The sequence below is a fragment of the Podarcis pityusensis genome, assembly GCF_964106645.2.
Source record: "Podarcis pityusensis genome assembly, chromosome: 2".
NCBI classification, from domain to species: Eukaryota; Metazoa; Chordata; class Lepidosauria; order Squamata; family Lacertidae; genus Podarcis; species Podarcis pityusensis.
In genome coordinates, this window is record NC_138029.1 from 91,825,241 (window position 1) to 91,850,842 (window position 25,602).

Here is a 25,602-nt window from a genome sequence, read left to right on the forward strand (position 1 = left end):
CGGCGGGGCTATTAGAACCCTTACCAACCCCAGAACGACCTTGGGAGGCAGTGTCGATAGATTTTATGACTGATCTGCCGAAGTCCAAGGGGAAAACAGCCATCATGGTGGTGGTAGACCTACTAACAAAGATGTGCCACTTTGTAGCCTGCTCGCATGCAGTCACGGCGGAAGAGACAGCGAAGTTATTTGTAGAACACATTTTTAGGTTGCACGGGGTGCCATTGAGGGTGGTCTCAGACCGAGGAAAACAATTTACTTCCAGGTTCTGGAGGAAGCTCATGAGCTTACTGCAGGTGGAGGTCAACTTTTCGACTGCCCGGCACCCTGAAACCAACGGGCAGGCGGAAAGAGCAAACGGGGTCCTCCAGCAATACCTGAGGTGTTATGTCAATGACAGAGAGAATGACTGGGTAGAAAAGTTGGCGCTGGCGGAATTTGCCTACAACAATGCCGAGAATGTGTCCACAGGGATGAGCCCCTTCTTGGCTAATTATGGGTGTCATCCCAGGGCTTTCCCAGGGGGAGAAGGGGAGAGATGGGGTGTCCCGGCAGCCGAGCATTTTGTAGAAGAAATGGAAGCAATCCATCGTCAGCTCCAACTCAACTTAGAAAGGGCGAAGGAAGAATACAAGAGGCAGGCAGACAAGAACCGAAGGGAAGGTGAAACCATAAGGGTGGGAGATAGGGTGTGGCTGTCAACCCAAGGGTTGCCGTTCAAAGGAGGTTGTAAGAAATTAAGACCCAGGAGATTGGGTCCCTTTGAGGTCATTCAACAGGTCAACCCAGTGGCTTTCAGGCTCCGGTTACCCAACCACATGAAACTGCACCCAGTATTTCACAGGTCGTTACTGTCACCGTATGAGGGGGGACGAGAAGGGATGGCCACTCGGGGACCGGTCATAGAAGAAAGGGAATGCAGCAGCCATGTGGCAGAAATCCTCGACGCCAGATGGAAGGGGGATCAGGTGGAGTATTTGGTAGCGTGGGAAGGAGAACCGGAGTCAGAAAACACTTGGGTAATGGCAGAAGATATCAATGACGAGGTATTGATAGAAACGTTCCATCAAAGGTTCCCAAGGAAACCTCAGCCTGTGGAGAGGTTCCGGAGGGAATACTTTGGGACCACCGATGAGGAGGAGGAGTTGGAAGGATTCTCGGAATCGGAAGGGGAAGGGGAGATGGACTCTGAGGAGGAGGAGTACTTCGAGACCAGGAACCGCAACAGGTGGAGAGAAGTGTTCGGGACATCGGAAGATGAAGGAAGTTCATTCCGGGGTTTTGCCTCCTCACCGCCCGTAGAGGAGGGGGCGAGAGGGGATGAAAGGGGCCCTGGAGGGGAGGTGGATGTCAGGGAACTGCCATCGGAAGGAAGGGAAGTGAAAGGGCTCACACAGGTTGGGAGAGACTCAGCAGCTGAAGAGGGAACCAGTAGGGGGAGAGGAGCTGAGCTGAGGGAAAGGGAGCTGGAGGGATGGCTCAGAGACACTTCCAGCGAAAACAGTGGGGAGGTTTCAGGACCTCCTGTAGGGACACCCACTCCTCGCCGGAAACTGTCACGCAGAGAGTCCAGAAGACGTGTTTCCGTTAAGGAGCTTTTATGTTGGAAGCGATTCCGAAAGCAACCACTGTCGGAATCTGCCAGCGACTGACGGAGCCATGTTTAAGGGGCTCCGTTACAGACAGAGGTTTGCAAACTTGACCAAACTCTGAGGGACTAGGATTTTACACACAAGCAGCTCATCGTCCCATCACAGGTGCTTTATGTGCTAACAGCATAAACTGCCCTGATATTTTATGATATGGTGGTATAGAAACACATTTATTTGTAACAGTCTATCTCTACATTGGATTTGAAATTGATTTCATACATGAAATTGTTTTGCATGTGATTCTATTTTCATATCACTTCAATAGGTTTCATACGGATTGCTCAAGTTAATGAAGGCTGGACTAGGTTTCTGGTCAGTGATGAACCACCACTGAACCACCTCCCTGTCTCTGGGTTGAACCTGCTAATTGGACTCAAATTTACTCCTGATTCTTTCAATCAGGCTCCTGCGATACACACCAGGAGAGCATGTTCAAATCCTGGCTGACAGATGTTCTAGCATTAATAAATTAATACTAATACTAATACTAATACTAATAATAATAATAATAATGATAATAATTTATTATTTATACCCCGCCCACCTGGCTGGGCTTCCCCAGCCACTCTGGGTGGCTTCCAAAAAAATATATTAAAATACTGTGATACATCAAACATTAAAAGCTTCCCTAAACAGGGCTGCCTTAAGAGGTCTTCTAAAAGTCTGGTAGTTGTTTATCTCTTTGACATCTGATGGGAGGGCGTTCCACAGGGCGGGCGCCACTACCGAGAAGGCCCTCTGCCTGGTTCCCTGTAACTTGGCTTCTCGCAGTGAGGGAACCGCCAGAAGGCCCTCGGTGCTGGACCTCAGTGTCCGGGTAGAACGATGGGGGTGGGGACGCTCCTTCAGATATACTGGACCAAGGCCATTTAGGGCTTTAAAAGTCAGCACCAACACTTTGAATTGTGCTCGGAAACGTACTGCGAGCCAATGTAGGTCTTTTAAGACCGGTGTTATGTGGTCTCGGCGGCCGCTCCCAGTCACCAGTCTAGCTGCCACGTTCTGGATTAGTTGTAGTTTCCGGGTCACCTTCAAAGGTAGCCCCACGTAAAGCGCATTGCAGTAGTCCAAGCGGGAGATAACCAGAGCATGCACCACTCTGGCGAGGCAGTCCGCAGGCAGATAGGGTCTCAGCCTGCGTACCAGATGGAGCTGGTAAACAGCTGCCCTGGACACAGATTTGACCTGTGCCTCCATGGACAGCTGCGAATCCAAAATGACTCCCAGGCTGCGCACCTGGTCCTTCAGAGGCACAATTACCCAATTCAGGACCAGGGAATCCTCCACACCTGCCCGCTTCCTGTCCCCCAAAAACCGTACTTCTGTCTTGTCAGGATTCAACCTCAATCTGTTAGCCTATAATAATAACAATAATAATAACAATAATAATTTTATTTATACCCTGCCGTTCCCAGTTCAAAAACCGGGCTCAGGGCAGCTAACAACAAATTTAAAACACTTAATTGTAAAAGCAGCATAAAGTACAGTATAAAAACATGAATAACAATAAAATTCAAAATTCAGAAATCAATTAGGGGAAATAAGCATTAGATAATCCCCCGCTGGCTGAATTGGTCCTACTTGGGCCAGCAAGGAGGCCAGGAGAGAATTAGCTGTGGGGTCTCAGAGTGGGTAATCTGCATAAAAGGGGAGAGGGAAGGAAGAGAAGGGAAGGGAATTAAAAGATCAGGCTGAATTCAAATTAAAGGCCAGGCAGAATAGCTGTCTTACAGGCCCGGCGGAAGGAGGTTAAATCCTGAAGGGCCCTAGTCTCATGGGACAGAACATTCCACCAGGTCGGAGTCATCAATGAAAAGACCCTGGCCCTGGTGGAGGATACTCTGACTTCCTTAGGGCCCGGGACCTCTAAACTATGGTTATTCATGGACCTTAAGGTCTTCTGCGGGGCATACCAGGAGCGGCAGTCCTGTAAATACGAGGGCCCTATGCCACAAAGGGTTTTAAAGGTCAAGACCAGCACCTTGAACCTGACTCTACACTCCACCGGGAGCCAGTGCAACTGGTAAAGCACTGGGTGAATATGCTCCCATGGCAGGGACCCCATGATGAGCCTTGCTGCAGCATTCTGCACCCGCTGGAGTTTGTGGGACAGTTTCAAGGGCAGCCCCACGTAGAGCAAATTACAGTAGTCAAGTCTGGAGGTGACTGTCACATGGATCACTGTGGCCAGATCGGGGTGGGAAAGGTAAGGGACCAACTACTTAATGCGGCAAAGATGGAAAAATTGACCCAGCATTCAAAAATAGAACTTTAAAATCAGAGGGGCTATCACAAAAGTTACCACAATACTGTTGGTTCAAAGACACCATATAAGGTAGAGTGATCAATATGCAATCAGATTGTCTTCCTCTATAATAGTATTCCCCAGTAGCAGTCCTCTGTCATATGCCATTTTTTTTCTGCCAATGGCTGCACTGACACACACCCCAGTTCTGAGACATGCTTTCACTTCCTCCCTACCCTAAATTGCAGGGGAAGGGGAGAGAATAACATTTCCCTTAGTGGCAAAGACGATAGCAAAACAGCCTACAGAGGGATATTTTGTACAAAACTAACATACACAAGAGGTTTACCGGTAATATGTTATTGTCTCGAGGGAAGTTTATCTTAATTTGCAACAGAACAGAAAGAGGCTTCAACATGAAAAAAGCTAATTATCCAAGGTGATTACCATGGCATCCTGTGGTTAATTATTAGGTCTAAAGAAAAAACACATATTTAAAATATTTACTATAGCTATGTCCTGCTCTCTCCTCCAAGAGATTGTGTGATGGCCTGGGATTCGGATGCTGAACCTGAAGAATCCCAGCCTGCACAGGATTCCCCGCCTCCAGAACCAGCTGAGCCGGGGCTGGGGCATGAGCCTGAAGGGTCCTCACCTGTGCTGGATCCTCAGGTGCAGGCACCAGCTGAGTCTGCTTGGGCTCCTGAGGGGATAGAGGACCCATTGCCTGCAGGTGCTCCATTCTCAGCCCCGGCAGAGGAAGCAGAGGTTGCCTCTGGGTCCGGTAACCCTCCAGCCTCTCCTGAGCTGCAGAGGCTCAGGGCAGAGAGGCGGAGGGAACTAAGTTCCCGCAGGAGGAGTGCTCGCCTCCAGGCCAGGGGAGGTGGGTCACCTGAGGATCGGGGCCGCCCTGTGCCTCGGGGCAGATAGAAGCCAGCCAGCCCCATTCCCAAGTTGCGGGTGCAACTTCGTTGGTTGACAGTTCCTGCCTGAACCCTGTCCTGCTATCCTGTCGGAGCTCCTGACCTCACCCGACTACCTGCCCTGCATCCAGCTTCAACTTTTACGGACTGCCTCCATACTGCACCTTTGACCTCAGACTGGACTCGGACCTCGCCTCTCAGTTAGCCCACGGGACCAGCACAGATTGATCAGCTCCCACACTAACTCACCAGTCTAATTTCCCTGCTCCAAACTCCAACCACCAAGTTCAATGTCAGTTTCATCAGGCTTGTCTGTCATTCTTTGATGAAAAAAAAAGGCATGCCATCAAAGATTACTGCCATCAAAAGTGTTCAACAGGGTAATCTTTTCCCCCGGACAGAATAAAATTGGGTTTGTTGGGATTTGCCCGAGTATGACAGGGCGCTATTAAGAAGGAAGTATGAAATAATGACCAGAAAGTAGGCCAATTATTTTCTTTATATAAACTCTCCTTCTGCGGTCTCTTAGAAGAGTCAGCAAAGAATTCCTGGGCACCTTTCAAAGTGGGACATTTGGTTTTGCTTTGATTAAATTAAAGCAGCGGTGGAAAAGTTGTGGAGGGCCTCCAGAAGTTGTTGGACTCCAACTCCCATGAGCACCAGCCAGTATGGCCAAGGGTCAGGGTTCATGTGTGTTGAAACCCAGCACCTCTGGAGTGTCACAGGTTCCCCACTCCTAGATTACACCGTGTTTTCAGGTTGTGCCTTTCAAAGAGAGGGGGACTTTTGGAATGGGGCAGACAAAAGCTGGTTCCAGGACTTCATATATGTGTCACTGACAGACAAAGGAAGGGAGCAGGTGATCTTTTGCCCCAGAAACAATACCTCACTAGAGATATTGTTATTTAAGAGTGAGAACCAGCATGGTGTAGTGGTTAGAGTGTTGGGCTAGGACCTGAGAGACCAGGGTTTGAATCCCCATTCAGTCATGAAGCCCACTGGATGACCCTGGGCCAGTCGCCATCTCTCAGTCTAACCTACTTCACAGAGTTGTCATGAAGATAAATTGAGGAATGAGAAATCATGTACAGTGTCTTGAGCACATTGGGGGAAAAGGTAGGGGATAGAAGGAATATATATATATATATATATATATATATATATATATATATATATATTCCACACTCCAAATAGTTTACAATAGAAAATAAGGGATTACAACACCCTAACAAGATACATCAGAAAAGGAAAAGTGGATGTGGTGAAAGACTAGAAAAATAAACAAATTCCTTCATAGATTTATTTATTTTTTTGAAGTCACATAATAAACAGGCCACTGAAGACAACAGTTCACAGACTAGGTAAAAGTATTTGTTCTTTCTGCTAAATGGTTGGTTGCTCACAGACATGAACGTAAGAAACTGCAAATATTATACAGCAGGGCTGTCCAACTTCCAAGAGACTGCAATCTACTCCCACTATATAAAAAACCCCACAACTGACAATGATCTACCCATTGGATTGACAAGAGTTGGGGAAGGATGAGCCAAAGTTGTTGAGCTTTTTTGGGGGGAGGATGAGAATCGTGACCCTGTTATACAGCAAAGTGTGAGATCTAGTCTGTTAGAGATCAGAGAGAAATTTAGGGGTGGCCGATTTATGGAAGGGCCATAGATCGAAGGTAGCATACTTGCCTCACTCACAAAAGGCTCCATGGTATTTCCATGTAGGGCTCAAAAACATCTCTTTCTAAACCCCTGAAGAGTTGCTGACAGTCAATGTAAACAGCACTGAGCTAGATCTGGCTGGGATAGCTCAGTCAGCTGAGCATGGGTCTCTTAATCTCAGGCTCCTGGGTTCGAGCCCCACGTTGGGCCAAAAGATGCATTGCAGAGGGTTGGACGAGATGACTCTCAGGATTCCCTTCCAACTCTGTGATTCTGTGATTCTAACTGGATGGTGCCATGGACTGAAGACGTGCTTAAGGCAACTTCCTATGAGGTTATGCTGACTGTACGACAAGAAGCTCTGCTTATTTGTAACCACTGAAGGCTGATCCCCAAACTCAAGGTCACCAACTGAACCATATAGAATGTCGGAATATGGAATGCACCAAAACAAGTGAGAATGCTGTCATAAGATGATCCTTCTGTGGACTGCATTTGCAAAGAATGCAGGTTTTGCAATGGCCAGATCAGGATGTTAGTGGTGGTTTTTTTGTGTGGGGGTTTTTGCTGTTACTATCATGGATTTCTTTGTAAACCACCCTGTGATCCTCAGATGAAGGGTGGTGTAGAAATTTAACAAATGAGCAGCAGGAAAATATTCATTCACATTGCTTTGCTACGTTCTATTTTCTTGGGGAATATGAAGCTGGTTGTGAGGGAAGCAACTGCACATTCTCTGTGCACCTAGTATCTGAATAGGGAGTTTCTCACAAGTGCATTCTGGCCTCTGCATGTAGATGTGATCTCTGTTTCAGACCATGGCATCATCCCAAAGGAACAAAGCCTGCAAAATTATTCAGTTTTGATGTGGTTCCATTGAAAAACTATTGCATATAAAGGTTTTAAATAACGGGTTATAACTGTGAGGATGGATGTCCTTTATAGGAAATGGATTCAGCAACATTCCTTTAAGAGGCGCACAGCTATATTCTGAAGCAGCAATTACCACTAACGTTCCCATTTCTATTGTACCATTGCCAATGTGCCAGCCAAGCCGTCATAATTGCTCTGAGCTAAGGTGACTATAAACATGCCACTGACATCTTGTCTTTCAATACCTTGGGGTGCTAGTTCTGTTTGAGTCTGACACACTATAGCTCATATGGTTCAAAATACTAGTATTTTTAAAGCCAATATCAAGGCAAATAGCCTTTTGTTAGACTTTCAATGATACTCTACAAAATATCCTTTACAGCTCATGAATATAGGGTGGTATTTAACTATCCACTTTAATTAATGACTACAACTAAGATAGGCCTATTGGTTTCAATGGGTCTACTTTGAGTAAAGGTTAGTTGGATACCATGTATACCCGCTCCCCCAAATAATTTTATATTCTGTCCAAGACATGAGAAAGTATCATTCCGGCAAAATAACTTATCAGTCCCACTTACAAGGCATCTATAAGAGGTGTGTGGCCACTTGGAGACCACAAAGGTTGATTGCTCATCTATATGCATATGACATAAACGTTCCTTGCAATCAACAAGATAATGCCTCTGACCCAGTTATGTAATCAGTGCATGCAAGTGGCTCTCTGGTTTTTAACTCTGCCAAAACAAAGCACCCATCAGCTCACAGAGTACCATCCACCATAACTGGTAATGAGAAAAGCCTGTGTGGATTTGAATCACAGTTATTATCGTCAAAGCCAGCCCAGTAGAATTTGCCCAACAGCCTTTGCAGTAGCCAGCCGAGCTCCAAGTTACTTCACTGGCTGCTAGATGTGAACATTTATCTCCTGTTAAGGGGAATTATGTATCCCTGTAACCTAACAAGCCCAGCAGCCATAGATAAGAACCCCAGTAGAAACCAGCAGCAGTGCATAGGGCAAGGGGAGGCTGAGCAATAGGGTTTTTTGCCAATTATTTTTATTGATTTTCCAATTTCAATCTAATTACACAAATTAATTCCAAATTAAGACAATTTCGTTCAAGAGGTTTCCCATGTGCCGTTCTTGATGGGTCTTTATGATTTAATATTACTGCGTTTCATATTCTTATTTACTTCTAACACCATCCATTTTACAAATTACCACATAACAGTCACTCTTAATGATTTCTATTGCTGAGCAATAGTGCTGCCCTTCCAGCAGTTTTTCCTTCGGTAAAAAATGAGGTGCTGGTAACCATACACAGATAATGCGCATAATGGCTGACACGGTCAGGTGAAAAAGAGAGCTGCCAGGACTCCATACTAGTAAGTACTGTCACCAAAGCCCTGCCTCCCAGCATTGGGAAGAATCCTAGACTTGTACAGTTGGAAGAAACCCCAAGGGTTATCTAGTGCAACCCCCAGCAATGCAGGAATTCTCAGCTAAAGCATCCACGACAGGTGACCATCCAACCTTGACTTAAAAACCTTCAAGGAAGGGGAGATCATCACCTCCCAAGGGAAACAGTTGCACTTGTTGAACAGCTCTTACTGTCAGAAAGTTCTTCCTGATGTTTAGTCAGAATCTCCTTTATTGTAATTTGAAGCCATTGGTTTGAGCCCTACTGTCCAGTGCAGGAAGAGTGTGCTTCCTGGGTCGGGAACGGGGAGAGCCTGGGGGAACTCCAGTTTGTTGTTGGCAGCTCACAGTGGAGTCACTGACAAGCCAGAGAAACTCCATCTTGCCCCTCTCTTGCCCCACCCCAGTGAGCACAATACTGCAGCCACCAGGGCATGGCTACTGCTCTGCCCCCTGGCACGCTGCTGTTATGAATGCAATAAATTCTGCTATTTAAATACCCAGCAGGCCTCAGTGTAGGAGGCTGAGTTTGATTGGCCCTATCATTATGCGGAGTTAAGCAGCTGCCTCAGGCAGCAGGCAGGGCTGCCTCAAGACATTTCGGCACTTGAGGCAACCCCCAAAATGGCTCCCTGCTCTCTGCCAGGAAAGAAGGGTTCAGTGAAGATCTACATTAAGAACAAGGGGGGGGGGGGATAAAGATTTCCATTTCCTCGTGGGTCCTGCCACCTGAGGTGGTTGCCTCACCTTGCCTCATGGGTGGGCCAAGACTGGCAATGGATACTGGAGGGCAGCAATCAGGACAGAGCTGTGTGTGTTACAAAGCCTTCCCTGTGCTCTCTAAGTTAGGTTGTGATCCTCATGTGTGAGGGATGAAGCCCCATCACCAGTGTTGAAGTAAGATTCCGCTACTCTGACCAGTTTTTGTATGTAGAATGGAGGGAGGAAATGTCATTTTCTTTGCTTCAGGCAGCAAAATATATTGGGCCAACCCTTCAGGTTGGGCAGACCCAGGGCTGGATTTAGGTTTGATGAGGCCATAAGCTACTTAAGGTAATGGGGCCCTTTATATTCCAGCTGTCCTTTGTCAACAACAAATTGTCACTGTTTTTTGTGTTGAATATATGCTATATGGCAGGTATCCCCAACCTGCGGCATTCCAGATGTTTTGGCCTACAACTCCCATGATCCCTAGCTAACAGGACCAGTGGTCAGGGATGATGGGAATTGTAGTCCAAAACATCTGGAGGGCCGAAGGTTGGGGATGCCTGCTATAATTTATAGACCTAATAGATATCTAAAGCCATTTGCGCATAACAAATAGGAGCCTGCACAACACAAAACACTGTTGCTGTATGTAGGTTTTATTTTATTTGTTTTTTATCTTATATTTTGGAAATGTAAATCCAGTTTTTTTCCCTTTAATTTTTTTTTCGGGCCCCCAAGAGAGTGGGGCCCTAAGCTAAAGCTTGTTTAGCTTATACATAAATCAGGCACCAGGCAGACCTGGTTAACTCCCATTTATTTCACTGCATGTGTTTGGGTGTGTAATCCTATACACACAACTGAGAATAAATCCATTTAACTCAATGGAGCTTGCTTCTGAGCAGGCTTCTATAGGATTGCACTGTAAATCTCAGCAACTGAAATCAATAGAAATCAAAAGAACTTACATTTGGTAGTTGGCTAATTCCCAAGCTAAGAATGATATAAGTAAAGATTAAGGTTTTCAATCCATAACAAAACATAAAACATCCCCCAAAGTATTATTTTATTTTAAAATGGACGTGTGATGTGCTGGAAAACAAAGAGTAATCATTTGTAAGGATTTGTAATATATAGTTCGGTGGGCAAATAAATAGGCCAAACAAACTCCCTTGATGAAATCTATGTATTTTAAACCTAGAAGGATTTTGGTAAGAAAAGTAGCAATCTTCAGTACTTGCCAGGTTCTATCAAAAAATAAATAATTGCTGCCTTTAAAGTTGTCATTTAGAAGCACACACTGGACCGAAAGCTGCCCTCAGGCATGTACACACAGCTCCTACTGTGTTTAATGTGAGTTGTGCATATTTATCAAAGAAAGGAATTTGACCCATTACAAAGCTTTTTGCCACTTTCAACAAAAGACCAACAGCTCTCAAACTCAGAGAAGCTATTTCTGGATTCTGAAACTCAGAAAAAAAAACCTTACACATATTTCTCCAGACTGGACTGTATTCTTATAAAAATCAATAAGCGTATAAGGGTGTGCACAAGACAGAAGATTCAGTTTGTACTTGAGTCTGTCACTTTGAGAAGCAGCTCAATATGTTCTGAGTCACTCTGTGGTATATATGTTTACAAGTGTATAAGAATGGTTTATAATATTTCACTCCCCTTTTGATAGAAGGAGATAAAATTCTCAGGAACAGCAGTCCTCCAGAGTAGATTTAACATGCCAAATTCCAGGCAAATACACCCAGAGCTTTGTGGGGGTCACACACACACACACACACACACACACTTGTTACAATGTTAAGGTAGGTAAAAGAGGAATGATTTAAAACCTCTCCCACTGTTTTGAGGGCAGTTGGTCTGGAAATTAACATCTGATACTCTTTTAAATGTGTTTCTGAAAGGGCTTGGGGGGAGGAGAGGTATTGATTTATGTGGGGGTTTTGTGTTCTTGTTTTTATTATGCATTTTGTTTTTGTTTTTTGGGTTTTTTTTAAAAAACAACAACTTGTATTTTCATGTTGCGATCTATGTATGAAGGGCAGTAAAACAAACAAGCAAACAAATAAATAAAGCAACCAACCATCAAGACATGAGAGAGGTGCCTATGAGAAATCAACCTGCATGCAAATTAATGTATAGACAGGTTTTTGTGCTAGGAGTTTTTAAAGATGATTTGGGCAGGAGGAAGAGATTAAAAAAGAAACAACAAAACACTGGAATGAAAAGCAGCTCACACTCCACAATTCTACAACTAAGGTTGGGTGTGGAAGCGCAGCACTTTAAGCACTATAGCCAACATTAACACTAAAACAAGAAGGAGAAAGAGAAGGAGAAGGAGAGAAAAATCATTAAACGAAGTGTAATGTTTGTTGGTAAATGGAAATCAGTTTGAACAGGTGGGAGAAACCCTGGCTAGTCCACCACTCTTTTAAGTGCCCTTGCTCTATAAAAGAGCAAGGAGTGATCAGGTGAAACAAACTATCAAACTTCCATCAACATCCCTACTCCAAATCGCTGCTAAAATAATTCCCTCTGATTTAAACCTAGGCCTCTTTGTCAAAATGAGTGACTTCCCCTCCTCCTCCCCACTTGAGCTGCGCAAGAGTGTTTCCGCCTTATAGTCAGCTTGGTTTTGCTTTGAACAACAAAATGTCTGTTATGATTTCTTTGGTGTCCAAGCTGACAGAGTGAGACATGAGGCCCTTGTGTGTTGCAGGGTGGGCACTGCGAAAAAGAAAAAAAAGTAACCTTGATTCACCTCCTGCCTTAGATTTCAAGTTTCAGAGCCACTCTATATGCTGTCAAGGCAGGTAGACAAATTCCATTGTTTTTTATTTTCTTTTTAACAAAAAAAGCGGCACATAAGCATTCATAGTTTACATTAAAATTATATGTCCATAAAAGCATCACAGTTTCCATTATCCCCAAACAAGAAATGATTTCAAGATGTTCACCGAATGTCATTTATGCCCCTGACAAACCTGAACCATTTAAAACTCAAAGGAACTGCTGTTGTTATCCGGGTTAAAAGTAACTATACACATACGCTAAAGATCTCACTGTCTCACTCCTCTCCAAATCCTACACTTAGACCAGTGCTGGATTTACATATAAGCTAAACAAGCTATAGCTTAGGGCCCCACTCTCTTGCCCCCCCCCAAAAAAAAAATTAAAGGGGAAAAAAACCTGGATGTACATTTCCAAAATATAAGGTAAAAAACAACACACCTACATACAGCAAATGGCTTTAGACTCCTATTAGGTCCATACACTACCAATGTAGCATACATTCAACATAAAAAACAGTGACAATTTGTTGCTGTCAAAGGACAGCTGGACATATAAAGGGCCCCATTACCTTCAGTAGCTTAGAGCCTCATCAAACCTAAATCTGGCCCTGACTTAGACTCACAGTGCTGCCACCCTACACAGGAGGCTCCCACAACCGAGCACACACACACACACACACACACACACACCTTGCAATCCCACACAGCCTGACAAATGCTCCCCACAATCTCACACACTGCGGCACACTCTCTAGCAATCCCTCGCATCCCACAACCCATACAAACACAGGTACACATATTCTTGCAGTCCTCACATCCTGCAGATGCTCTGGACCGAACCATCAGCCTCCTCTGCTAGAATTAATAAGCCAGGGCAGATGGGTGTGTGGTTGGACATGTAGCTACAAACACCTTGTCCACATAAGCTGTCTGCATAAGCTGAAACTGATCTCAGAACACCTCACTGACTATGGCCTTGGATACTTCACCTCGAACAGCAAGAACTGCAGAGTCAAGGTCACTCTGAAGTCAAGTGACTTTATCCACAAATAAAACTAAGGCATACTTTCTCTCCAAGCAAGTTAAAAAGTGTGCCTTCCTGCAGCAGATTTCTCTACCTTCATGTAAACCCGTCCTCTGAAATATGCTCTGAGATTTGAATTATACATCATGAAGTTGCCTGAAATGTCACAGACTACATTTTCCCTAAGGTGGAATGTGCTGAGAAAGCCCCTTCCCTTGCTGCACCTTTTCAGATCTCTTATTTATTTCAATTTATAGCTAATATTCCATTATCAACCCTTGGGCTGTTCATTTGAGGCTTTCTTTTTCTCATTTCCCCCTCATTAGTTTCTGCCTTTCTCTAGGCTATTCTATGCAAGTTTTGTTGTCACAATTCTTAACGAGGACTGAGAAGGGCAACTAACTTCACACACACACACATAGACACACACACACACACACACACACACACAGAGAGAGAGAGAGAGAGAGATGATAGATGATAGATAGATAGATGATAGATAGATAGATAGATGATAGAGATAGATGATAGAGTTGCTGATCTAGCCTAAAACTAAGCCTCACAGCTCTGGTGTGTATGGTTTTGCATGGTTTTTTTTATAAAAAAACCATATCTCCTATAATTGATATTCATTTGCAATTATTATGGATAGGCATTTAGACCAATTCACACAATCCCAACACAAGTCTGAAATGTGGGCTAAGTGATGTTGGGCTTAGTTCATACTTGGAATAACATTTCTTACTCTGCTATTTTGGCTAGGGATAATTGAGGGATTCGTTCAGTCCACATTTTAAAGCTAGCAGGCCTAATTCAGTTAATCATTTTCCCCACACTTCTCTGAACTTTGCAATACAGTTCTCGACTCAAAAAAGTGCTAAAATGTGTATAAAATATATATTTGGGGTTAAAATGCATATGAAAATATGTATTTTAGGATAATGCAGATACAAAAAAATGTGTTTTAAGGCAAAATGTACAGCAAAATGTAAGGCAAAAGGTACTATGTTGTCAACAAGAACACTACAACATAGAAGCCACAAATGTCAAGGTCACAATAGTATGCATACTTTTCTGGGAGTAAACCTTATTGAACTGCTGAAACCCAAGCAGGGAGTTTGTGACATCTGCTCCTGTAAAGATCACCAAAGGCTTGAGAGAATGCTGCTGTGTTATTATTTGGCCTTTTGAACCATTTATTTATTTCTAAGTATTGTAAAGAGTGAGTGCAGTGACTGAGAAATCATATATGAGTGCGGTCATTTTTTATTTATTTTTGAAGGCATAAAATTGGGGCCAACCACAATACTGTTGTTCCAATTTAAGCCTCTTTATTTCCACAGTAGACTAAGTTATGTGTTATTTAAAGGCATTCTTTTCCATAAGCAAACCCAGAGACTGAATTGGCCTTCTCATTTTGTTCTGTCTCCTCCTCTTGCCCCAGCTTCAATCAGGAGAATTCCCACAGAAGCCAACTGAAAGATGCCAGAGTAAGTAGGAGATCAGAACGGGATGCTTACTGCCTTACATTTGTATGCCTGACACATTTCTTTTCCTGCTGAATCTCCATGGGGAAAAAACATACAGTGCTCTCTGTCTTTTACAAAATAGCTGCCATTTACGGCATCTCTCCCCCTAAGCAGCTCATTCTCTATACCATTAACTGAAGTGCACCTTCAGGCCAATTACAGACTCTGGTAATTAGAAAAGCTCTCGGAGTCACCTACCATCCAACAAGGTGACATTTAGGGTGATGTCACCCCAATATCACTTCATTATGCCTTGTTGAGCACAAGGCAGGAAACATTTAAGACGGTATCTAATGAGGGGAAACTGCCACAACTACAGTCAAATGTTTGGGCTTCCTTTTATAGGCATGCCATACCAAAGAAGCATGGTTCATTAAAGGGAGGGAGTTTGTTGGTACATTAAAGCAGGAAAACGCATCCAGAGGCACTTGAAAATATGGTCGCACTTGGATATATCTGCAAAGCAGACACAGCAAACACAGAATTACATTAGAACCATTATTTTATTTTTCTGGTTCGCTTGTGCATACAAACGGAAGAAATCTCTCTAGTGTGGTGTCAGGCAGAAGACAAGGCTGCACTGACTCGGACTGCCTGATACGTTCATTTTATTTCTTCTTCTGTGCAAAGCCATGTCCTAACAAAGTGGTAGTGGGGACAAACTGTAGAGCAAACTCAACTCTCGGTTTCAAAGGCAGCATTGATAGTGGCAGTGGCGGGAGTGTGTGTGTTTATATCACATTTTTACTGCCTTGATCACCTTTGGCAATCACCCAGCCATAGGCTCCCATGGTGTTTTTGTTAACCGTTGCAATTACGGTAGGTTGGATCCAGAGTGTTACTTTCACAAACAACTCGTTTAATGTGCCCACCAGCCCTGCAGAGGTAAAGACTAGGCAAGAAAGGGATCGATGAAAACATTGACGCTGTATGCATTTGCTGTGGGGAAAAAGTGAATTGCATGTTTGAGATCATTAGAAAAGGAACAGAAGACAGCCTGCCAATCTCACAATGCTTTTGTATAAATCTACAGTCTGACTACATTTGGAATGGTGTGTGTGCTCCCCTAAAAGGATTCTGTGAAGCTGGAAAAGATGGAGAAGAGGGCAGTCAAAGCGGAGGGTAGAACAAGGGATTTGAGCAACTCCACTTGCGCATGTTGCATATGTGTTGGGCCACTTGACTGGATAGGCCTTTGGATAGGAATCTACTAATGTTCTTAACATAAGTAAGAGTATGCACATAGCTGTTAAAATAATCCTAATGTCACATTGGTGGGATTGAACTGGCACTACTGAGCTGACAGTGACTAACCAGGATAGAGATTTTGGGTCATGGTGCATAGCTCAATCAAAACATCACATGTGGTACATGCAAAAGCCTCCAATAGTACTCAAGCAAAGGGATACCCCAATGAAACTGATTGTCAGGAGATTCAGGAGAGCAACGCATGTCTAATTCATGGAATCACCATAAAAATATGTTGATTCAACAAATGCAGGTGGCTATAAAGGGGAACTGGAGAAATTCATGGAAGAAAGGTCTATTAATGGCCACTAAACATGATTACTGTATGGAACTTCTAGGTTTCATTCACACTGTCTAAAGAAAAAGACTGACTAGGTAGATGTCAGTCTTGATCCCAGCAGGGCTCCTCTTAAGTCCTTACATATATTCACATCTTATATAGGTATCTCCCCTCAAAGAGAGATGCATTCCCTACTCAAATCTATTCCAGTTCCAGACCAGGAGAAAGCATTGCTCTTTCCCAGATTACAACTTCTCTCTACGAAATAAATGTATAAAGGAAACATTCAAAATGATACAAACACTTCTCTCTCTCATGAGCACAAAAATCAATGAAACATGTCAGTTCCTAGAGGATAGACAGGCAGAAACAGAAAAAGTGTCTTTTTTACTTAATCTATTTCTTCTTCTTTGTAAGACTTGTGCTTCTGAGTTCCAATTTTTATAAAACAGATAAAAATTCTCTCTGTCTCCCTTTCTCAACTTATCTCCAACCAGCTACACAGACATTTTATGCCGGGCCGGCCACGTACAGCATCATGGGAAGGACAAAGAGAATGAAATTACCCGTGCATTTACGATCTGTGTCTTCCTTTTTTGACCCGCTAATCGTTAACTTGCAATTGAAGTTTTCTTCCCAGTATTCTGCAAACCACACATTTCTTCTGTTGTTCTCCAGTGTGCGGGAAGTAAAGTAGGTATCAAATCCTAAAAGAGAGAGTTGTTGTTGTTATTATTATTACATATATAATTCATATACAAGATTGATGTTTTAGGACTTGCTACGCCTATTGCAAGGGGGAACGACATGATTCCAAGACTAACCTCAGCCCATAGAGCTGTTTCAAAACATCCTAGCAAACTGACTATTTGTGAAGGGGTGGTGGTGGTCAGAGCTGAAACAAAAGTCTCTCACTCTTCCATACTAAGAAATTTGGGAAGGGTTCTGAGGCTATGGACGAGGCAGGATTGCTTTAAAAAGTGAAAAATGTTTCAATTAGATGCTTGCTCAGTGGGTAGCTGGTGAGGGGAAATGATTGAAGAAGGTGAACCAACAGGAGCTAGAATAATGTGAGGCTCTTCTGATGAAAAGGGAAGAAGGATTTCAGATAGACAAAGGGTTGTGGGTGAAAGCATCTGCTGCTGCTGATTGAAGTTCTACCTATAACAAAGTAGACATTTACAGTTTCTAGGAAGTAACTATTGAAGATACTAAAATATAGCCATTGTACACTTTGCATTTAGCAACCACACTTTACAAGTTAATCACTACACCATACATTGTGAATTCTCAGGACACAGCCAAAGTTACACATATTTAAATCTCACTAATTTCAGTTGGTGAGATTTATCTACACATGAAGCTCTCTTATATTGAACTGAGTTCTTGGTCCATCTAGCCCAGGACTGTACTTTGACTGGCAGTGGCTTCTGCAGCTCCCAGAAAATCTTTCCTAGCTCTAATACTCAACTTTAATCTTAACTAGAATAATGGAAAACATGTTATTGACCGCTGAGCTATGGCCCTTTCCCCTGTCAGTTTTTCATACTTCCTCTGGGAATCTTTAAGGTAACTGTCCAACGCCACTTAAAAAATCTCTCTAAACAATATCTCCTTTTAGACACTACTGAATAAATGCAAGAAATCTTCCTGTATCTGAGGTTCTGGCAAATTGTCCTTAGTACCAAACTCACAAAGCTTCTTGCACCATATAATAGTACAAGGTAGTCTCATAGCATGGAGAAAATGACTAGAGGTTGTGGTTGTTTTTTGGTCTCTCACTCTCTCATAACACTAGAATTTGTAGACACCCAACAAAGCTGAATGTTGGAACATCCAGATAAAAGAAAGTATTTTTTATGTAGTGCATAGTTAAAGTATGGAACTTGCTTCCACAGGAGGCCATGATGGCCACCAACTTGGATGGGTTTAAAAGAGGTTTAGACAAATTCATGGAGGAAAGGGCTTTGGTTGGTTACTAGCTATGATCTGCTGCCATGGTTGAAGGCCACAATGCTTCTGAATAACAGCTGCTAGAACCAACTCCCAGTCTGTTATGCTGAGGGCAGGTTTGGATGGGGTGGGTGTCTCCCTCCACAGAGGTCTCCATCCACACAGAGCCCCCAGTTCTGCCTGAGTTGGCCCCACTGTTATCGCTTGATGGCATCTGGACCAATCCCTATGCTAGCTCCATCCCCTTCTGCCCCAGTTGAAATGAACAACTGGACTGCAAATGCAGAAGTAGCTCCACCAGTCCACCATGCCCCACCGATACTCAACCAGGTTTTGGATTGCTCTGCAAATATGCTTTTAAGGACTCTAAACATTGTTTCCTTAAATGATACAACACATAAACAAATCTATAAATCTTAAAAGGAAGACTTAAGTGCAGCAACAGCGGTGTTGTGAACTGATTTTATAGCCCATCTCTATTGTTAATATAATGCATTTCTCAGGCCCTTATGGAGAAGCCCAGTATTATTCCCATTTTCCTGGCTGAGACACAGCAAACTTCAATTGCCACACAGGGAGAATCATCTCCAATTCTCATATCTTCCAGGTTCTAACCCTAACTGGAACACAGTGTCTTTTGCCTGCTGAAATTTGAGGAGATGCAAGCGAGCCTTTTATCCCATAAGTGTCTGCAAACAATAATATGAGAATACAATAGGAGTGTTGACAAGCCAAACAACACAGCTTGCTGCCCTCAGTTCTACTGCTTTACCACATTCAGTATTTGTTCACGCGTCCAGGATTTAAAGCAGTCAATCAAATGCAGAGAGACCTTTTGTAAATAAGAGGTATTGTAAATCAATAGATACATAAGCTAAATACTAGCTTGGTGTCAGAAAGCTGACCTTTATGCCTGCAAAAAAGAAAGCTCACATGAGAGCAGGCTACAGAGACAAGGAAGGATCAGAATGTCAATGTGGGTCAAACACCCAGACAGCAGTCTCAGCTTGGGTGATGCTATGCTGACAGATACTAATGGGACTTCACGCAGCATGGAAGTGCAATGACTAGCCATGATCACGATGCTCTCAACACAAGCCATGCATTTCAGGATTAGAAATCGCCTGCCAAGCTCAGTGGTGGTATCTATTTGGCTGCTTTCTAAATGAAAACTTGCTTCAGTCCATCCATTTTTAAAATTCCCCTTTCTTTGATTTTTTTTTTAAATATCACCTGCACAAGGAAAGTCAGTTCAACGCTCACAGCTGTATTTTGACCCATCGTTAGATGGAGTCGTGATGGATTCACATAGCCTAGTTTGCCACCTTGCAGTGGATCTGGCACTTGTGAATGGTTTGGTGTGTATTCAGACAAAGAGCCAAAGACTGTTTACAAATTGCAAACATGGGGAAATACTGTTGGAGCTCTTAGTTATTAAGAGCACGTTGGATTTTTGTTTTTTGTTTTCGTGCTCTGCAGTGCTGCTGTAACAGGGAATGAAAAGAAACATATCAAAGACCGCTTCCCCCCCACCCCACCAACAAGTGGAACGTTTAATTAGATTGCAAGTTACCTTACAGTTCCTTCAGTGTCTCAAATGATCAATACTGAAAAACATGCAGTATTGGTAACAGGCAAATTGATTTAACGAAATAAAAAAATAAATAAACTAAAAACTGTTCATCTGCTGACAGCTTATTAGCCAGACATATCTCAAGCATCATGGCTCCTGTACATAGTGAAAATTATTTATTTAAGAAAATTTCTATACCTCTAAGTAGTTCACAACATTGCACTTCTTTCTATATGTATGGGTGCACTTTTCTGTTGTCGCACAATACTTCACATGGTCACGGACAGAGGGCTCCTGTGAAATATAGTGTAATGAGAGGCTGTGGATGGGAAGCCTAGGTGAGTCACAGAAGGGCAGCCAGGAGGGGTTTCTGCAGCCTTCCAGCTCTGCTGGTTCCTTTGCTGCAAGCTTCAAGGCCGCTGTCTCTGGCATCCCAATTCACAGGCCAGCCAGTGCAGCTCCTGGCTGCTTTCTCCCTCTTCTGCCAGCCTGTGGCGACAGTGCTGCTGCTGAGAGCCAATTACCACAAAGGGTTCTGCCTGGGCAGCAGGAGGTGCACAGCAAGTAAGGTGCTCAGAAGCAGCAGTGGCCATCCAACTGGAGGACCCCCATTTTTCCTACATCCTTGCTCCCCTGGTATTTATTTACTTATTTCTTTCTGCAACCTAGGCCCATGGTGAGAATGTGTTTTTTTCCCCTCAGCCTTGGACACAAAAAGATACAGGGTCACTGGGTAAAACAACATTTTAAGTTTAGGACAAGTCTTTTGGATCCATACTTGAAGAACATTGCTCCCTTTGGGCCTAAATAACAACTGTAACTGCATAGCTGCATGGCAATATTTTCTCGTTTGTATATTGAATGTGAACATTATCTTCTCTTCTTTGCATTGATTTTGCATTTGGCTCCTGTCATTGTGAATCAATTTTGTGTTAGTTTGCTGCCCTGGCTCAAGGAAACATAAACCACAGTCATTTTCCACCTCAGTTTTAGAGTCCAGCATGTGAACAATGTTCTGCTTCAAATTATCTTCCGTATATAACAATAGCTTACTGTGGCACAGCCATACACACAGGCAAGATACTTCTCCAAGTATGAGCAAAGAGTACGAGAGATAACATACACACACACACACACACACACACACACACACACACAGTGGTACCTCAGGTTACAGACTCCACTAATCCAGAAATAGTACCTTGGGTTAAGAACTTTGCTTCAGAATGAGAACAGAAATCGCGGAGCGGCAGCAGGAGGCCCCATTAGCTAAAGTGGTGTTTCAGGTTAAGAACAGTTTCAGGTTAAGAACGGACTTCCAGAACGAATTAAGTACTTAACCCGAGGTACCACTGTGTGTGTGTGTGTGTGTGTACATATCAGTTTATACCACTCCCACCCCCGCCCCAGCCCAATACCTGGTAGGCTGCCGCCTCTCAGCAGATGATGAAAATGGCATATAAGTTTGGGTAGAGGGAATGGGTACATTTGGATGCCAAGTCCACCCATTAATTGTTTTTATATCCAAATCCTTTTGTTTATTTTATTAAGACTACCAGTATTTATACTCCGCTTTCATCTCAGGGTGCGGTACGGAATACAGAGGATGTAAAACCACAAAAGACACATTAGTAAATCGTAAAACCAACTTAAGCAAAAAGATCAACTGAAACTACAGAGGAGGCTGAGCTATCATAAACTGACTAATGATCTAAGGTTGCAACCCTAACCTAGTTCTTCTGGGAATTAGGATCCAGCAGATCTCCAGCTCAGCCAGCAGGTTCACAGCTCAGCTGGAATAACTCTCTCCTCACAGCTCAGCTGTTTTTCTTTTTCTTTGTATATATCTAAAATTATTATTATTATTATTATTATTATTATTATTATTATTATTATTTTGGTGGGTGGCTTACAGCATACCTAAAAGCATAGTAAAACATCAAGGATTAAAAACTTCCCAATACAGAGCTGCCTTCAGATGTCTTCTTAAAGTTCTATAGTTCTTTATCTCAACATCTGAAGGGAGGGTGCCAAAAAGTATTGGTGCCAATCATGCTCTTAAAAGGAGGGCATTCCACAAGCCTCACTCATTGGATCATCACCTTGTCGTGGTGAGTGGGCTTGCACATTCCTATGACCCTTGTAAGCAAAGCCGTCAGGAGTCTCGTACTCCCAGCAGGGTCACCAAGGCAGTAAGGTCAAAGGGAAGGAGCTAGACAAAGAATGACCCAAGAAGTTCTCAATGGCAGAACAGGCAGAAGATAACAAGTGGCATGTTACAACGGCTGTGAAGGCAGACGAAGGCTGCAACAGATAAGAATCTACCGGTCATTGTGATATTCATGCCTTACTCCGAAGAATGTGCATTGGTCAGCACCACATAAAACAAATTCATGCACAGGCATCTTCCAAAAACCCATCCCAAACCCAAACCCTCAAAGTCCCATGGCGACTGGCAAATGGTAATGGGGGAAGGACTGTGAAATCTGGAAGCCCCTAGTCATGAACCGGCACATGGGCAGTAGATACAGATTCAGTCGCTCTGACTCAAGGAATGAGGCAGTTGAGCAGCTTGGCAGCTCTATCCATGATTTCTTCATGGAAGACAATGTTACTCAACTATGAGTGATTGCCAAAGAAGAAGATGATTCCACAAGCAGAGCAACACCAAAGAGAATGCCTTTTGTTGCATCGTCACATGGTGCTCCTCATCAAGCAGTGGTACACAAAAAGAGCTTCCTCTGAAAGTCTTAAGGCATCAGCAGGGCAGAATAACAGGAAGACACACACTTTTATGGAATTAACCATTATTTGTGTTAATCTGCCAAACACAAGCATCAAACCATGACTTAAATCAGGCATTGTGCCAATGTTTGCCATGTGAATTCACATATAATTGTTAAATAGTAGCTAGGATGGTTGCTCCCTCTCAAAAGGCTAGGAGTGAGCTTTTGACACTAAGTGCTATACGGATGAAAAATGAAATCAAAGAAGCACATGTAAACCCTGCTTTGCCTGTGGTACATTCGGAAACTCAAACCACGCTTTGCGATAATGAAGGAAGGATCTGAAAAGTGACATAATATATAATTTATTAGCAGCATATAGTTTGTGTAAGGAAGGAGGGAAGGAAACAAAATTTCAACTTGCCAGCAAAAAATTGCAAGCAAACACCATTGTAAAACACCTGTTTGGGGATTTAGGGCGTGGAGACAAAAAACAGGAATTTAGGCTTGTTTATGTTAACCCAGCATAAAGTACACTAGATCCAAGCTCTGTTGAGGAGTGGTGCTGTTGTGCGTCGAGGTCCCAAGACACCCCAAAGAAAAACACAATTAACACATAATTTTTGTTTAAGGTTTTTGGCATAATTTTGGCCACAACTTTATTAAAATTACAGCAATGTGAGTGGTTGCTTAGGCATTGGTAGCACTAACTGACCCCGCATGGGGACAGCTCTGACATTCGCACCCCCCACTAAGTCAGAAAGGGTAAGTCACCTGGGGAGAGACACGGGACTGGGAACCATGCCTCACCTCTCCCCAGAATGCTCCCAGGGGCTTGCGTGGCCCTAGCCCCTTACCAGGGGGTTTCGGACAAAAGCATGGGGAGCCCCTGGGTTCCTTTAACAGAAAACCTTTGCAGCAGCAGCAGCATTTTGGAGGGGCAGGCACAGCCAATTCCATACCCCTCTACCAACCAATTCCCAAACCAATGCCTAACTGCAACCTTACAAGTTGTGACGATTTGCTACGCAGTAGGCAAAAACCAAATGGCACCAGCCAATCAGCCAAATGGACAAAATTCCTACCGGGCCCCTGCCCCAAAGCAGACAACCCCATGACAGGCATAGCAAGGTCAAGCAAACAGCCTAACATTAGGGAAGGGAGGGCGGGTGATCCGAAGAACGCAGCGAAAGAGGAAGCTCGTCACTGCGTGCAATGTATTTAACAAATAGGGCTGTCAATCAATAAATGGCAACATCTAAATTTCCCCAGTAACAGCCCGCCCCTGCTTAAAAGATAGCCAAAGCATTTGCCTAGCAACAGTGAGGTGTCTCGTTAGCCCCCACCGCAACACGTGCTCTCCATGAGGGAGAACACGCTTTGCAGGCTGAGCAGAGAGAAAACAAGCCCTTAAAAGGGAGTTCTGTTTGCACCATGCCTTTTACTAGCAAGTGTTCCATCAGGTTATGATGTCGTGTGAATGAATGAATGAATGAATATTAAGTTCCAAGTTCCAAATGCAGTTCTAAAGGCTGGTGGATTAGAGCTGGCTTGGAAGTGAATCTGGAATCTAACTTGGAGTTTGAGTTTTGCTCCTGCATAAGTGTTCGCTATCCTACAGCAGTGCAGACCAGGATGCTTGAATATGAACAGAATGAAATATTAACATTGTACAGGGCTGGGGTATCTAATAAAGAGGTATAGTATGCTCCTTTCCCCCAAAGGACATAAGTAGTTATTCTGACATTCCTCTAATGAAAATAAATGTATTTACTTCATACCCACAGGATTTTATTGCATGAATATTTTTACACTTAGCTAACATCAAATGGTCTAATTTATTCTCTGCCTGTGTTATTAATATTCGTAATTACAGTAGAATAATTCATTTCAGGGTTTTTTGGGGTAAGGTAAATAGCACAGCAACTGCTGCTATGGAAAAACAGTTCAAACAAAAATATATATTCCCACTGAAACACTGAAATATATGTTCACAATTATTCATTAATCCATTCAGAGAATGCAGGGCGTTGTATGTGTAAGGCTAATTCCTACAGCCATTCTTTCCCCTTACTTATATCCACATAGTCACACATATATGCATCTTAATAATATCACCATTTCATCTATATAATTAATGAGAGGGTTTTACAGTGGGAAACCATCAGATGAATGTAGAAAGCAGCTCAGCCTTTTTCCACTCATCATAAACCTTGTGAATTCCCTTATGCTGTTACACTATTTTTCTATTTTGGCATCAAACGAAGTCCTCCCACGCTCCAGCTGAGGCACATGAAGCAGGCGTGGGAGAATTTCCATGCAGAAATAGTGTCATGCTCTAAATTCCAGAGAAAATCCATATGCATTTGGGACACTAAGAGAGAACCTGTTGCATTGTTTTTTTCCATGATGTGGACTTTTCCTTTCTGCAGCAATTATTTACCTAGAGTCATTTCTCAAGGATAGATTGCACTGTTTTCACAGCAACCACTGCCAATCTCAAAGCTTCAGATCAGAGATTCTTGACCAAGAAACACTGATGTCAGTTTAGGCTTTTGTCTGTTGTCCCTAAACAAACTAAATACTCCAAGTACTTATCCGGCTGGTTAGTGTTGGAGTGGGATGGTTCACTGATCAGCCATAAAGCTAACCATTAACTACCTGAAAGGGATGTTTTGGAGCTAATTTTGGTCTGTACCATGCCTAGAGAGGAAACAGATAAACCATCCTTCTCTGTGTGCAGCAGTTGTGTGTGGGGGGGGGGAATCCTCCAATTACTGCAGTTGTTTTATTTAACAATAAAATGCAGGCATTGTTCACAACGTGTTGTAAGTCACATCGGGTTTGGCCTTCTATCATATCTTTTATATATCCTCAGGCCTGAATTGATGGGAGGGAGCAAGAGAGGACATGTCCCAGGAACCAGGTCTCTCTCTCTCTCTCTCTCTCTGCTTCAAATGAAGGGTGTAAGGACACTCCC

The 25,602-nt window shown here is 43.3% G+C and overlaps 1 protein-coding gene across 3 annotated transcripts in view; it reads right to left on the reverse strand.

The window, feature by feature from the left end:
• The window catches only part of GRM7 (glutamate metabotropic receptor 7), a 418,392-nt gene that overhangs the window by 133,931 nt on the left and 258,859 nt on the right, over positions 1 to 25,602 (reverse strand). For all 3 annotated transcript variants that reach the window (XM_080995649.1, XM_080995648.1, XM_080995647.1), the window contains exon 5: positions 16,937 to 17,077. In XM_080995649.1, coding sequence (XP_080851775.1) covers positions 16,937 to 17,077 — 141 coding nt within the window. The remainder of the gene's footprint in view (positions 1 to 16,936; positions 17,078 to 25,602) is intronic.